Here is a 15,762-nt window from a genome sequence, read left to right as displayed (position 1 = left end):
AATACTCAGAATAAGAACAGGTCCTCTTACAACAGATATGTTAGGACAAAAGGCCAATTAAATATAAATTAAGCAACAGGTAAAGCTTTTTGTTGTTTCTCTATTAACATGTCTCATAACAATCAATTACAAACATCTTAAATTACAATTTTTTTCATAAGCTTTAAATACCCAAAGAAAAAAGCGTGCAGAAGGCTGGGAAGATGGCAAAATAGGAGAATCCTAAGCTCACCTTGTTCTGACACAATACTGACGTCCACACTGACACATAAACACATCAGTGCAATTAACACGGAAACAACCTGAAGACTGGCAGAACAGACTTTTCACAGTTAATCACAGAGTGAGAGCAACATCAAAAAGTGTAAGAGGAGCAGAGCTAGGGTCAAGAACTAAACCCATGGGGAGACCAACCACCAATGAGAGGGATACCACAAGCATGGAGAAGTGGAAGCATCAGACCTCACAAGAGTATCCAAGGCCCAGGGAGTCTGCATTGAGAGGACAAGTCCCCATAACATTTGGCTTTGAAAACCAGTAGACTTAACATCACCAGTTTTTACAATCACTGGGGCTTAGCTCCAGGAGAGCCAGAGGGCAAAAGGAAACTGAGTCTCCACTCTTAAAGAGCCAGCATAACATATAACCAAGCTGGGACACAGCATAAAAGCAGTAGTTTTAAAAGCACCTGGGGTATTATGGAGATTTATTTACTAATTTCAGAACGTGCCCCAGAGGGACAAGAATCATTAGGAAACTTCTCCAAGAACTAAAGAGCTAATGAGTGCCATTTCTATCCTCCCCCATCCCATAGGCTAGACAGCTGGATGCTTTTTGGAGCCAGCACAAACTCTTCCCACCTATTTTGCTATCACAATGTTTCCTGCCTCCACATTATCCTGTGGAGCCACGCCAACCAACTTGCCCCACTTAGCAAGTGTCCCGAAAAAGTGGCTATTGGCCTAACACACTCTACAAGCAGTCCTGGCAGGGACCAGTACCACTCCAAAGTAATTCCCACCCTGGGGAGAGGGAAAAATAACTACACACACAGTGCACACAGTCCCTGTAGCCAACCCTTATGGCTGGCAGATCAGAGACTGCCCGGCCCATCAGTGCAGTTGCAGCACTGCCACAGAGACTGGGGGCAGGCACGAGATCTAACTTCTGGCCTCATCCACCCATGAAAGCCTCTCAGGGGATAAGGCAGGCTGCATACAGATCAGTGTGATGACAGTCACAAGGGGGGCTGAAAGTAGGCATGTGTTCTGGTGTCTGGCTCCATGTACCAATGAGCCTCTCAGGAGACAACACAGGAGAGTGCCCTGCAGTTCAGTGTGCCTGCAGCCCCAACAGACAGGATGAGGACAAGCATCCAGTGCGGCCACTAATACGGCCCAACTGAATTCAAACTTCAGCGACCAACTTAGATATACATTTATACAGACTTTTATATGCATAAGATGTTATATACGAACCTAATGACAACCATGCATTAAAAAGAAACTACACATGATATAGAATAAATGAAGAGGGTAGGAGAAGAATAAATGAAACAAGATGGGATTGGGAGGGAGACAAACCATAAGTGACTCTTAATCTCACAAAACAAACTGAGGGTTGCTGTGGGGAGGGGGTTGGGAGAAGGAGGCGGGGTTAGGACATTGGGGAGGGCATGTGCTATGGTGAGTGCTCTGAAGTGCTCTGAGTGCTGTGAAACCTGGCGATTCACAGATATATACCCCTGGGGATAAAAATATATTTTATGTTTATAATAATAATAATAATTATAATTATTATTATTTTTAAAACAGAAAAAGAAAACTGAAGAGAGAAATCCAAGCGTAACACAAAAGGAAGCCATCAAACCACAATGGAAGAGAGCAAGAGAAGAAGAAAGGAACAGAGAACTAGGAAAACAACCATAAAACAAGTAACAAAATGGCAATAAGTATATACATATCAATAATTACTTTAAATGTAAATGAAATAAATGTTCCAATCAAAAGATGGTGAGTAAATGGATTAAAAAAAGACTCATCTACATGATAAGCTCAAGAGACTCACTTCAGACCTAAAGATATATGCAGACTTAAAATGAAGGGATGGAAAACCACTTACCATGCAAATAAAAGTGAAAAGAAAGCCAGAGTAACAATACTTTCATTGGACAAAACAGACTTTAAAACAAAGACTGTACCAAGAAAAAAAGGACAGTACGTAATGATAAAGGGAACAAGCCAACAAACGGATAGAACAACTGTAAGTATTTTTGCTCTCAACACGGAAGTAGTAAATAAAGGAACTATGAACAGACTTCAAGGAAGAAGCTGACAGTGACACAGTAATAGTAAGGGCCATTAATACACCGCTTACATCAATGGGTTAGTCAGCCAGATGGAAAATCAACAAGGAAATAGTGGATTTCAGTGACACATTGGGCCAGACGGACCTAACAGATATTCAGCACATTCTATCCAAAAACAATAGAATATACAGTCTTTTCAAGTACACATGGAACAATGTCCAGAATAGGCTGCATGTTAGGCCACAAACAAGTCTCAATAAATTAAAAAATACTGAAATAGTATCATGCATGTTTTCTGACCATAACAGTATTAAATTAGAAATGAAACAGAAGAAAAAATCTGGAGAGAACACAAATAAATGGAGGTGAAATAACATGTTAGTAAACATTGAGTGGGTTAACCAAAATATAAAAGAAATTTAAAAAATGCATGGAGACAAATAAAAATGAAAACACAATGGTCCAAAATCTTTCAGATAAAGCAAAAGCTGATCAAAGAGATAAATTTATAACAATACAGACATACCTCAAAAAGCAAGAAAGATCTCAAACAAACTTTATAGTTAAAGGAGATAGAAAAAGAACAAATCCCAAAGCCAGCAGAATAAAGGAAATAAAGATTAAAGTAGAAAGAAATGAAATAGAGACAAAAAAAAAAACCCAATCAAAACAATAACAACAAAACCCTCCTTAAACGATAGAATAGATCAATGAAACCAGGAGCTGGTTCTTTGAAAAGATTAATAAAATTGATAAACTTTTCACCAGACTCATCAAGAAAAAGAGAGAGGACTCAAATAAATAAAACCAGATATGAAGAAGGAAAAAAAATACAATGGCACAGAAATACAAAGAATTATAGAAGAATGTTATAAAAAATTGTATGCCAACAAACTGGGCAATGTTGAAGGAATGGAAACATTCCTAGAAACGTAACACCTTCCAAAACTGAATTTACTTCCAGTAAGAAATAGAAAATTTGAACAGATCAATTCAATCAGTAATCAAAAAACTCCCAAGAAAAGTCCAGGACCAGATGGCTTCACAGGTTGAATTCTACCAAACATTTAAAGAGGAAGAAATATCTATTCTTCTCAAACTATTCCAAAAAATGGAAGAGAAAAGAAATCTTTCAAATTCATTCTACAAGGTCAGCATCACCCTGACATCAGGTAAAGATAATATAAAAAGAGAGACGTACAGGCCAATCTCTCTGATGAACATAGATGCAAAAATTTTCACTGAAATATTGGCAAACTAAATCAAACAATACATTAAAAAATGATTCATCACAACTAAGTGGGGTTTATTCCAGGGATAAAAGTGTGGTTTGATGTTCATACATCAATCAACATGATATATCACATTAACAAGAGTTAGGACAAAAAAAAATCATCTCAATAGATGCAGAAAAAGATTTGACAAAGTACAACATACATTCACGATAAAAACTCAAAAAAATAGGTTTGGAGGTAACATTTCTCAACATAATAAAGGCCATATATGAAAAACCCACACTGAAATCACACTCAATAGTAAGAAACTAAGAGCTCTTCCTCTACGATCGAGAGCAAGATATGGATATCCACTGTCACTACTTTGATTCAGCACAGCTCAGAGCCCCAGCCGCAGCAATCAGCCTAAAAATAAATATATGACATCCAAATTCGTAAAGAAGCAAAACATTTAGCATTTGCAGATGACATAATATTATATAGAGAGAACCTTACACACTCCACCAAAAAATACTAGAATAAGTAAATTCAGTAAGGTCACAGGATACAAAATCAATATATAGAAATCAGTTGCATTTCTCTGTACGAATGATGAAGTTACAGGAAGTGAAATTAAGAAAACAATCCCACTTATAATTGCATTAAAAGGAACAAAATACTTAGGAATAAATTTAACCAAGGAGTGAAAGACCTGTACTCTGGAAACTATATAACATTGATGAAAGAAATTAAAGATGACACAACAAATGGAAAGATACTCCACATTCTAGGATCAAAGGAACTAATACTATTAAAATGTCCACACTTCTCAAAGCAGCCTACAGAGTCAATGTAATTTCTATCAGAATACAAACAGCATTTTTCACAGAACTGGAACAAATAATCCTAAAATTTGTATGGGATCACAAAAGACCTCAAATTGCCAAAGCAAACTTGAGAAGGTAAAAAAAGGCTGGAGGTATTATAATTCCAAATGTGAAGATATAAACAAAGCTAAAGTACTCAACACAGTAGAATACATACAGATCAATAGAACAGAAGAGAGAGCCCCAAAATAAACCTACACTTATATGGCTAATTAATCTAAAACAAAGGAGGCAAGAATATACAATGAGGAAAAAAACAGTTTTTTCAATAAACGGTGCTGGGAAATCCAGACAGCTATAGGCAAAAGAATAAAACTGGACCCATGCATTAAAGACCTAAATGTGAAATCTGAAACCATAAAAATCCCCAAAGAAAACATAGACAGTAAATTCTTTGATATTATAAAATCGTTTTTCTACACATGTCTCCTCAGGCAAGGGAAGCAAATGCAAAATTAAACTATCGGGACTACATAAAAATCAAATGCTTTTTGCACAGCAAAGGAAATCATCAACAAAACCAAAAGGCAACTAACCGAATGGGGGAAGATGTTTGCAATGGTGTATCAGACAAGGGTTAATATTCAAAATATATAAAAAAACTTACACAAGTCAACACCAACCCCCCCAAATAATCTGATTAAAAGTGGGCAGAGGATCTGTATAGACATTTCTCCAAAGTAGTAATAGAGATGGTTGACAGACACACAAAGAGATGGTCCAGACCACCAGCCACCAGGGAAATGCGCATCAAAACCACAACGGGATGCAGCGGACACCTGTCCGAACGTCCGAAACACACACACACACACAGGAAATAACAGGTGCTGGTGAGGGTGTGGAGAAAAAGGAATCTTCCTGCACATCGGAAATGCAAATCTGCGTAGCCACTCTGGAAAGCAGTATGGAGGTTCTTCAAAAAATTAAATATAGAATTACCTTGACTTTGTAATTCCACTGAGGGTAATCTACTGAAGGGAAACAAAAACATGAATTCGAGAAGATAACGTACCTCTATGCTTAATGCAGCATATTTACAATACCCCAGTTGTGAGAGCGACTCAAGCGTCCATCCGTAGACGAGAGGATAATGAAGCTGTGGCGCGCGCGCACACACACACACACACGAACACGACTCGACACTGGAAGGACGAGACTTGCCATTTGCGACAACGTGGATTGAACGAGAGGGCAGGTTCCTGGGTGAAGTCAGTCAGAGGACGACAAATACTGCACGATTTCATTCATATGTGGAATTTAAGAAACAAATGAACAAAGAAAAAAGAAGACAAGCAAAATACCAGACTCCTTTTTCCTAAAAAAGATATTTACTTATTTATTTATTTTTGAGAGAGAGAGAGAGAGAGAGAGAGAATATGAGTGGGGAGGGAGAAACAGACTCCCTGCTGAGCACCCCCCCAACATGGGACTTGATCTCAGGACCCTGGGATCATGACCTGAGCCAAAGGCAGATGCTCAAGCCACTGAGTCATCCAGGTGCCCCAAATACCAGATTCCTAAATACAGAGAGAGGGAGGTTGTCTGTGGGGAGGTGAGTCGGGGCATGGGCGAAACAGACAAAGAGGATGAAGAATCCACTTATGGTGACGAGTGCTAAGTCATGCACAGAACTGCTGGATCATTATAGGGTACACCTGAAGCTAACAAAATGCTATGTTTTAGTTATAATTCAATAGAAAAGAAAAAATCATGTCACCTGCAAAATGTGACAGGAAGCTTTTTCTCTAAAAGTCCTTCTTGACAAATTGGGCAGATATCCTCTGAATCAATTTCCTTCTGTTTAATGTAGCCATCTTCTTCAATACGCACAGTTTCATCAATAGTTTCTTGCTGGGGAGTTTGAACTCGATGTATCCCTCGAAGCAAGTCACTGATTTCTCCTTCCACGAGACCTAACTGCAAAGCAGCTAGTGAAAAATTCCAAAGTATTAAAATTCAATGGCAAAATTAGAGATACAGAAAAGTAATCATTTATACTAAAAATGAGAATTTTCTTTCAAATATCAGAAAGATAGTTTTGATTGAATCATTATACCTGCATTTACCACTTTTTGTATTTTTCAGAACCAAAAGGTCAGGAAAGAGTCATTTATAAAAAGAACGGAAGTCATCTTTTTTTCTCATAACTGAGAAGAGTCAGTGCAAATACTGCACTTTATAAAGCTTTTGCATTGATTATATGATAGCGCTCATGCTTGGATTGGTGTCATAATCATGTCCTACACTTTGATCTGTTCAACTTGCCCATAAAAATATTTCATCAACATATAATCGGAAGAAATGGGCATAAAGACATCAAAGGGAAGCAGGGATAGCTGGGTGGTCAGTAGGGTCACTATCTATACGTGAATAACGGATGAACGGGTAACAGGAGAGCGAGACTCAATTGTGTCTACGAGAGTGTCTTGGTAGCCACATCTGTCACAGATTTGGTGAGTATTCCTCAGGACAATCTATTATGAGCTATGCAGCTTATAACCTTGGGATGTGCATTCTTTGAATTATGAATTTTCTCTACCCTGCTGTCTTTATAAGAAATTATTTTCTAATATATACAGCTTTGATCCCAGATTCTTTATTCTCTGGCCGATCTCAGGCGCTCTTCCGTTTCTCATTTCTTAACATGTCATAATTCAAATGACATCTGTTATCCGTGCCCCTGAATTCTATTCATTTTATACATCTATTCATTTTACAAAAATACATTTTAAAAATATTTACAAGATAATGAAAAGATTAATTTCTCTGGGAAGTCTCCCAATTAAACACGAAAAATACTGAAAACATCACAGGCACATTTCAATACAGAAATCTCTGCTCCATGTATGAGGTGGGGTGGAGGTGGAATTAACAGGTTAATGTACTCTAATTTCCCATTACTTTGGAGGATGAAGGCTATTTGTCACAGAGACAGAGTGACATCTGCACTCTAAAAAAATGGGGAGGAAAACAAAGACCAAAAATTGTGCTTTAGGGAATAAATATTTTCTAAAGCAGCAGAATTACTGAAACATAAAAGCTCGTAAGAGGAGCTGGTCATAAACTGTCCTATGCGGTATAATATGAACTGGAAAATGCAAGGGAGAAACAAGCTCTTCTGAGATAATTTGGAAAAATTAACGTATGAGACCATGAAAGAGTATTCTTTTACAAAGAAGAGTGAGAAAGCGAACCTTATCAGAAGGCAATGGGAGATGTTCAAAGAAAAGTGAAGTGAAATACAAAGGAGGCACAGACAGAATAAACATTGTTACTGAACAGGCAGTGACAGATACATGAAATGGTGTTTCCCTTCTGTTATTTCTTTTTGTATTTACAAAAGTTATATGAAGGCATTTTAGATCTTCTAAGGATACGTTAGATGTATGGGAGAATGAAACTGTTCTCTTATTTAAGTTTAGTAGGAATAAATAGATTATAATGAACCTTGTATCTGGCACTGTTCCATGTTTTGTATGATAGCCTTTTTTTATAAAACTATAGAAATATTATTAACATTACAAAGTATATCTTCATATTTTTAAATTATTTTCTTTGGGGACTTAAGTATTTTGTTCATGTCTTTCATTATATGGTTAAGTAATAATATGACCTAAACATGAATCCCAAAGCAAAACTAGCAGAAAATTGATAAATTGTGGAAATTACAATCAACAAAAGCATTTTATTTATTTATTTTTTTAAAGATTTACTTCTTTATTTGTCAAAGAGAGAGAGATAGCAAAAGCCGTGGGAAAGGCAGACAGAGGGAGAAGCGAGAGGGTGATATAGGGCTTCGCCCTGGGACCCTGGGATCATGACCTGAGCTGAGGGCAGACGCTTAAATGACTGAGCCCCCCAGGAGTCCCAGCAAAGGTATTTTCAAGACCAATCTTGTAATACATGTGGGTGGCAGACATAAAAATATTAATACTTTTAATCTAAAATCCAATTACTGAGACTTTAGGCCGAAGATCCAATTGGAAGAAGAGAAAACATCATGTACAAAGAATATAACAAGTAGTTAGAAATAAATTTAATGACTAACAATAGAAGAATGTTAACTAAATTCTGATACACCATATTCAGTGAAATAATGTTAGCCATCGATGACTTTAATTACAGAGATTACATAGCACTGAAAATATTTATAAAGTAACAGTGTGTGATGAAGGCAGAAGACAGAATCCCCATGGAGTATTAGGCAGACATAAATACAAACTCAAAAAGGAAGTAAGAAAGTATAAAAGGGTTTTATCTTTGTAATGCGAATTACAAAAAAAAAATCCTTAAATGTGGTTCTTATTTTTTTTGTACGTATTTAATTAAAAAAGGAACAGATGGCATCTCTAGACAAAAATAAGAAGAGAAAGGGAGAAGGGAAGAGCTCAGGAAGTCGGTTTACACGTCGCGTCTGTCTGCTGTCAGCCGTGGAACCTTCAGAATCTCCTTTATAAAAGAAGAGGGGAGTTGAATAAACTCAGTTTCTCTAATGCCAACATTTACAAAATGAAGAGAAGGATAAATTTTGACTCTTAGTTATTTGTCCCTCAGCTCCCTATAAAAAAACAAACTATCAAAGGAAAGAATAGAAATATTGGGTGATAAATAAAGGTTTGGTCTGATATAAAAAACTGGTATCTTTAATATAAAATTCCTGGGTAATCATCTTTGTAAGTCTTCAAAAAAAAAAAGTCTCATGTTTTTGATATGCAGGATGAGTGTACAAATAATAGTTTCCTGATATGTTTTAGGAGAATCTAGGAATGATATTCAAAACACTCTTGCCCCATTACTCCTAACCATCTCCTCCATTATGTACATATTTTACATAATAAATATTTATAGCCTCCTTTAAGTTACTTTAATTTTTATGTATGTTTGCTCTAGCTTTCATTTACATTATAAATTTTATTGATGTGCAAATAGGATTTTCTCAATGTTGATTAAAACTCCTTTTATAAAGATTTTTTTTTAAATTTTTTAAAAGATTTTGTTTACTTTATTTGACAGAGAGAGAGATCACAAGTAGGCAGAGAGGCAGGCAGAGAGAGAGAGAGGAGGAAGCAGACTCCCTGCTGAGCAGAGAGCCTGATGCGGGGCTCGATCCCAGGATCCTGAGATCATGACCTGAGCCGAAGGCAGCGGCTTAACCCACTGAACCACCCAGGCGCCCAAAACTCCTTTTAAATATAAAAGATATACAAGATCTTTTAGTAGGAAGTATTCATTTTTCAAAATTGATGTATAGGGTTAAACATTTAAAGAATTCCCTATTGTAGACCAATATTTATAAAAGGAACAAAACATGGTTTCTGTCTTCAAGACATACAAAGGATAACACAATATAAGTATTACGCTGGTCCATATGAAATCACTATTTTTGTAAATGAAAAAATCCATAAATGTTGGTATTCATATGTTTTGATTTATAAAAAGTACCTAGCAGAGGCTCCTGGCTAATACACAGTATGGTAACTACTTGCCAAGTTCAGTGCTGTAGAGCCGCACTAATAGAGTAGCTGGCTATTAGCCACATGTGGCCACTGAGCACTTGAAATGTGGCTCATGTGACTGAAAAACTAAATTTTTAATTTTGTTTCATTTAAATTTAAGTTGAAAACCGATAATTGATAGTTACTAAAAAATTTGTAAGTATGTTTGTAACGATTCAGGTATCACATGAATCTTTTTTCCAACTGACTACTTTTTGAAATCTAAATGCGGATAAGTTTTTTCGGTTGAAAACAGTATCTGAGATGAGATGCTCTGTATGGATAACATACACACTAGACTTGAGGACAGTATAAAAAATCGCATAATTCTTACACTGATAACATGTTGATATGACAATATTTTGATGCATTGGATTAAATTAACATATTAAAATTAATTTTCCCTATTTCTTCTTATTTTTTGTAGTGCAGCTACTAGAAAATTACACATGTGGTTTACATCCCATTTCTGTTGGACAGCACTGGCACAGAAGCTCATGAAAATGATCTCAAACTGGGCAGATGAAATGGGAGAGGATGTGACCATCTGACGTCAGGTGGATACAGAGCGAAGAAATACTAAAGAAAACGATATGTATGGTTTCACAGAAACTAATCATCGTGCATGAAGGGATTGGAGAGAACACAATGTAGAGAATTAAGTCTCCAGTGTGAAGGAGGCAGCAGCAAAGTGCAGGCAAGGAAAGGGGCTCCGAGGAATGCGACGCAGGGCTTGTGAAGACAGACAAACGTGCGGACGGACAGACGAGAACTCCGCTGAGACGAAGGGAGGGTGTCACGGAAGCAGGATTTAAGAGTGATAGAGAGATGAGGGAAGAAATTAAGAGAGGAAATCAGGAGAACCCATGGTTTCTCATTTTGGAGACTAAAGAAAGCTGACATATGAGGTAGGGCATAAAGACGGGGGCACAGATGGGGAGAAATTTAGTATTTAAAATGCCTGTGGGTCTTGCAAAACTGAGGTGCCCTGAAGTCAGGTGGAGATACTGCTCTGTTGAGAAGATGCTGACATCACTGCTAGAGAGGTAACAGCAGCCACAGAGAATGGGGACATTTCTGAAAGAACGTGTAAAGTGGGGGAAGAGTACAAAAGAAAAATGCGTGTGAAACAGTAACATTAATTTATCTAGCACAACTGTTAAATGTTTATTATAATGTGCTTATATGACAGTTGGGAGGAATTAAACTTGGCTAGTAAAACCAGTACTCTTAGAACTAAAAAACTGAAAACTGATTATTACTTTCTTTATTATCATTATAAACATCCACTAATAAATTTTAAAATGTTATTGCAATTCTTAGGTGGGTCTATGATAGGCCAAGTAACTACATGGCTACAGAAGCAAGTCCCTAACAACAATATCTTTTTTTATAAAATCTACAAATCCAAATGACCTGTAACAAAATTATTTTTCCTTCTCTTTTAGTTCTGAGAACTAAAAGTTAGTTCTTTAGTTCCAGAACTTAAAGTTACACAACTATATGCTATACTCTAAGCTCAATTTCAGTGTTGACATAAAACTATTTTATTCTTAACAATATATATTTATAGATTTTTAAATATATCTATATATATTTTTTTCCATACAAATTTCAGTCAGGAGACCTTTTTAATGAAATCATGTACCATGTTAATTGTCTATTGATGGGATCTAAAAATTACATTTCTTATTTTTCCTGTAATTATAATAATTGTATGTGAATCTTTACTTAGAACACAAAAGGGGAATATTGGCTTCAGAATAACTGGCCATTGTTTCACCCCTTTTTAAATAAAATGCCACTGAATTTGATATGACATATAAAGTTACATTTTTTAATTAAGGAAGAAAAATGTTCAACTGTCTTAAATGTAACAAATGGAGCTATAGCTAGTTGTTAGACTGTCTAGGAAAAGAATTCTTTAAATTTAGACTATGTCCAAACAAAAAATCACCAAAATTGTTAACTTCAAAAAATAAAAGAAAAAAACACAACTTACATTCATGAGTTCTTGGAAGTTTGAATTTTTTCAACAAGACCCTAATATTCACAGACAGAAAACCAAAATAAAACATTTATTTCTGATACAACTGAAAAATAAATATTTTGTTTTAATCTTAAGACAGGAATAGCATTATAAAATTTATAAATAAACTTAATACTCATCAGTTTTCTGTTATAATAGTAGTTAAATATGTTAACTATACTGAGATAAAAAAAAACTCATGCAAAAGATAGTAAATACATGTTTTACAGTCAGCATATGTGAAAGAAGTATGATAAATGAAAATAAACGACATTTATAAAAGAGATCTGTCAGAGGGAGTTCATGCATTTCTTCAGGACGTATGGCTGCTCACAGAGACAGTCAGTGAGGGAACAGAGGTATTCATAGTACTTCCTTTAAGCTGCTCTACAGGTTGCTTACTCCTGAAAATGGAATAATTTTCTGAAGCATACCAAATGACTGTTTTCCTCCATATATAACTTTAATGTACGATAATAAAAACACTTCAAATATCACCAATTAAAATGGAATATGGCTTTTTTAAAAAGTGAGAAAAACAAAGGAAATTCTTACATAAATATATTAAATACACTGTATATTAAATACTTGAATCATATTTCCATTTAGTTTGGTAAATTTTTATTTTATATATATATATATATTTTTTTTATTTAATTTATTTTTAAAAATTTTATTTATTTATTTGACAGAGATCACAAGCAGGCAGAAAGGCAAGGAGAGAGAGGGGGAAGCAGGCTCCTCACCGAGCAGAGAGTCCCTTGTGGGGCTTGATCCCAGGACCCTGAGATCATGACCTGAGCCAAAGGCAGAGGCTTCAACCCACTGAGCCACCCAGGTGGCCCTGGTATATATATTTTTAAAAATGAGTTACATTACATAAAAATGAGAACAGAAAGCCCTTGCCCTGAGGAAGCTAGCACTAAATAAAAAATGAAAAAAACCTATTTTAATAAATGTAATTTATTATTTTTAATAATAAAACCAAACTACAAGTTTTGAAAGGACCATATTTTATATCTTCCATGCTAACTACAGCAAATTGTGTTAGCAATGCTGAATAAAAACTGATAAAAGGAAACAACAAAAACTTGGTAACTAAAAGTATTGGAAATGACAGATACGCAAGATATAAACTCTGCTTAATTTTTTATTTTACTCTCAATTTTTTTTTACTCTCAAATATCAAACTTTCTATAATAATATAATTTATGATTTGTTTGTATATAGATGAGTAAAACAAAATAAGTTGAAAGAATGAAAAAAATGGAAGGAATGGAAAGAATTGCAAACTCTTTCTAACCACTAAATGGAAAGAGCTTTTTTAAATTTCCATTTCTGGGACTCCCCTACAAACAGATTCTGACATTAGAGGAAAAATTTCAAATTTGTTGGAAGCAATCCTCAGTGGAGTCCTACTATCTTCAAAGATTCATAGTAACATGCATATTGAAAACAAAAATAACAGATTAAAAGTATATCATAATGAAGAAAATTATAATGAATTTGTTATTAAATAATTTGTACTGCATTTACAAAGAAAACAATGCATCATTAGAAAGAATAAAAATAAAATGTATTTGGAGGTTTATTTTTAACTGACAGCAAATAGGAATTCTGTAGTGAGAACATGATCACCGTCAGTGATGGGAATCACGGAGGTTTTTCTTTTTCTTCATAGTTAGATTTCACATCTGTACACAAGGAGACCCTAGGAAGTGACTTTTTTCTTACCAGAAACATTTAACATTTAAACCTTGCGGCGGTGGTAGGGTGTTTCTCAAGTTAAACCTCACTTCATTTTCAGAATGAAATAAAATACCGCCCAGCACACTGCAACACTGTAGCCATGTTACGGTCACACCCTCCCAGGACCGACCCCCTGTCCTGGGCACCCGCGGGGAGAACAGGTGCACCTCGCAGTCACTCACCAGCAGATGTGCTTGCAGAGCTCCCCGCCCTCCAGAAACGTGGCGCAGTTGCAGACGTGAGGATTCCCTAAAAACACCTTTAAAGGAAAATGCATCTTTAGGAGAAACCCTCGGTTAATTTTTGGAACCAGAATAAAATTAATCTAACGGGTCACAGGCGCGAGTGGGATTTCGGGAGCCGCTCAAGCCCAGGCCTCCGCGCGCTATTGGTCTCGACGGACTGTGCCGGTCGGGACTCGGGGACCCACACCCCGGCCGCCCATGGGAAATTTCTCCTGGAAAAGGCCGCCGTGTCCTGCCGAGGACCAGCCCACGCTGGGTTTCTGCTGTTTGGTGCGTCTACACCCGCATCACATCTTATGGAGAAGACGCGTTCACCGAGTCTGCCCCGGACGGACACGGATGCATGACAGCGTTCTTAGAGACGAAGTGACGGAAGGGACAGGAGGAACAGGAGGGACAGAGGGGACAGATGGTGTCTGAAAGGGGCCGGTGACTCGCACTCAGTCCGGAAAGCGCAGGACACAGAATGTGCGTTTCCTGACTCGGCCCTGGGGGTGGGGCCACGGCGCTGAGAGCGGCCCGAGTGGAGGACGCGGACATGGACAGGGACACGGTCACTGTCGCGGACACGACACGGACACGAGGCGGATACAGACACGGTCGAGGACATAACGCGGACGCAGGCACGGACGGGGTCGTGGATGCGGACACGATCAGGACACGGACATAACACGAGCACGGTCACGGACACGGTCGCGGACACGGACGCGGTCACGGACACAGTCGCGGACACCGACAGGGACGCGGACACGACGCGGAAACGGTCACAGACTCGGTCAAGGACGCGGACACGGACACGGTCACGGACACGCTGTCTCCACCGCAAACCGAGCGTTCTGGGCGCGGCCCTGCGAGCGCGCACGAGCGGGTCTTCCTGAGCCCAGCGGCCGCCGAGTGCGCAGCGCCCGGGTCATTCCGGTCCGCGTCAGGGGTGCGGGCAGGTCGTGGGTCTCCGAGTGACGGCGCCAGGACCCCCGGGACCGTCGCCTGCCGGCGGACCCCGCGTCTCAGCCCCTTATCTGGAGCTGGAGACCGGCCCGGCCGGGGTCCCGACGCGCAGGACGGAGCTTCACCGGGGCGTGCGGGGGCGTGCGGGCGGCCGGGGGACTGCAGGGGTGGCCAGGGGGGAGCAGGCGGGGCGCGGGGCGGGAGCGGGACGCGGGGCGGGAGCAGGACGCGGGGCGCAGGCGGGGCGCGGGGCGGGAGCAGGACGCGGGGCGGGAGCGGGACGCGGGGCGCGCTCACTCGGAAGTCGCCGCCCTCCGGCGCGTCCTCCCGCAGCAGGAAGCCAGTGGGGCCGGTCTCCCGCAGCAGGTACATGCGGCTGCTCAGCGCCTGCTCCTGCCGCCCGCGCAACCGCTCGCTCACGTGTCTCCGCCTTCCTGGGGCTCCGGGGCCCCGGCGCGGCATCCCACCCGGCTGCGGCCCAGCGGCCCTCTCCGCGGCGCCGTCTCCATAGCAACCGCACGCGCTGGTCGCCTCAGTGACAGCGGCGGCGGTCCCCGGTTTCCGGGCGCGCCTTGCGCCAAGCCCAGACTGACGTCCCACGCCCCGCCGGCCCCGCCCCGGCCGACCCCGCTCCCCGCCCCCCCCGCCGCGGCGCACGGGCCCCTCCCGCCAGACGGGCTGGACGAGGGCCCCGAAGCCACCGCCGTGTCCCTGCCTCGCGGCCCTTCCGCTCTCCGCGCGGGCTGGGCCGCCGAGTTCCCGCGGGCGCCGCCGTCCGGGCTCCGCGCGCTGCCGGGATCGGGGGGCCTGTGTTGTCCACCCGGGAGCCCGCGGGCACGTGTCGGGCCCTCGTGTCGCTCCGGCGCTTCCCAGGGGCTCCGGGTGTG

The 15,762-nt window shown here is 39.9% G+C and overlaps 1 protein-coding gene across 1 annotated transcript in view; it reads right to left on the bottom strand.

Moving 5' to 3' along the window:
- ZSWIM2 (zinc finger SWIM-type containing 2) overlaps window positions 1-15,456 on the bottom strand; it is a 34,125-nt gene extending 18,669 nt beyond the window's left edge. Inside the window, exons 1-4 of the mRNA XM_059168659.1 lie at window positions 15,173-15,456; window positions 13,865-13,941; window positions 11,907-11,947; window positions 6,127-6,337 (exon numbers count right to left, since the gene is read on the bottom strand). Coding sequence (XP_059024642.1) covers window positions 6,127-6,337; window positions 11,907-11,947; window positions 13,865-13,941; window positions 15,173-15,337 — 494 coding nt within the window. The 5' untranslated portion in view covers window positions 15,338-15,456. The remainder of the gene's footprint in view (window positions 1-6,126; window positions 6,338-11,906; window positions 11,948-13,864; window positions 13,942-15,172) is intronic.
- Window positions 15,457-15,762: the final 306 nt, after the last annotated feature.

This window comes from Mustela lutreola, chromosome 3 (assembly GCF_030435805.1).
Source record: "Mustela lutreola isolate mMusLut2 chromosome 3, mMusLut2.pri, whole genome shotgun sequence".
NCBI lineage: Eukaryota > Metazoa > Chordata > Mammalia > Carnivora > Mustelidae > Mustela > Mustela lutreola.
Note: the sequence above shows the minus strand (reverse complement) of the source record. Positions and strands in the feature narration are given on the sequence as shown.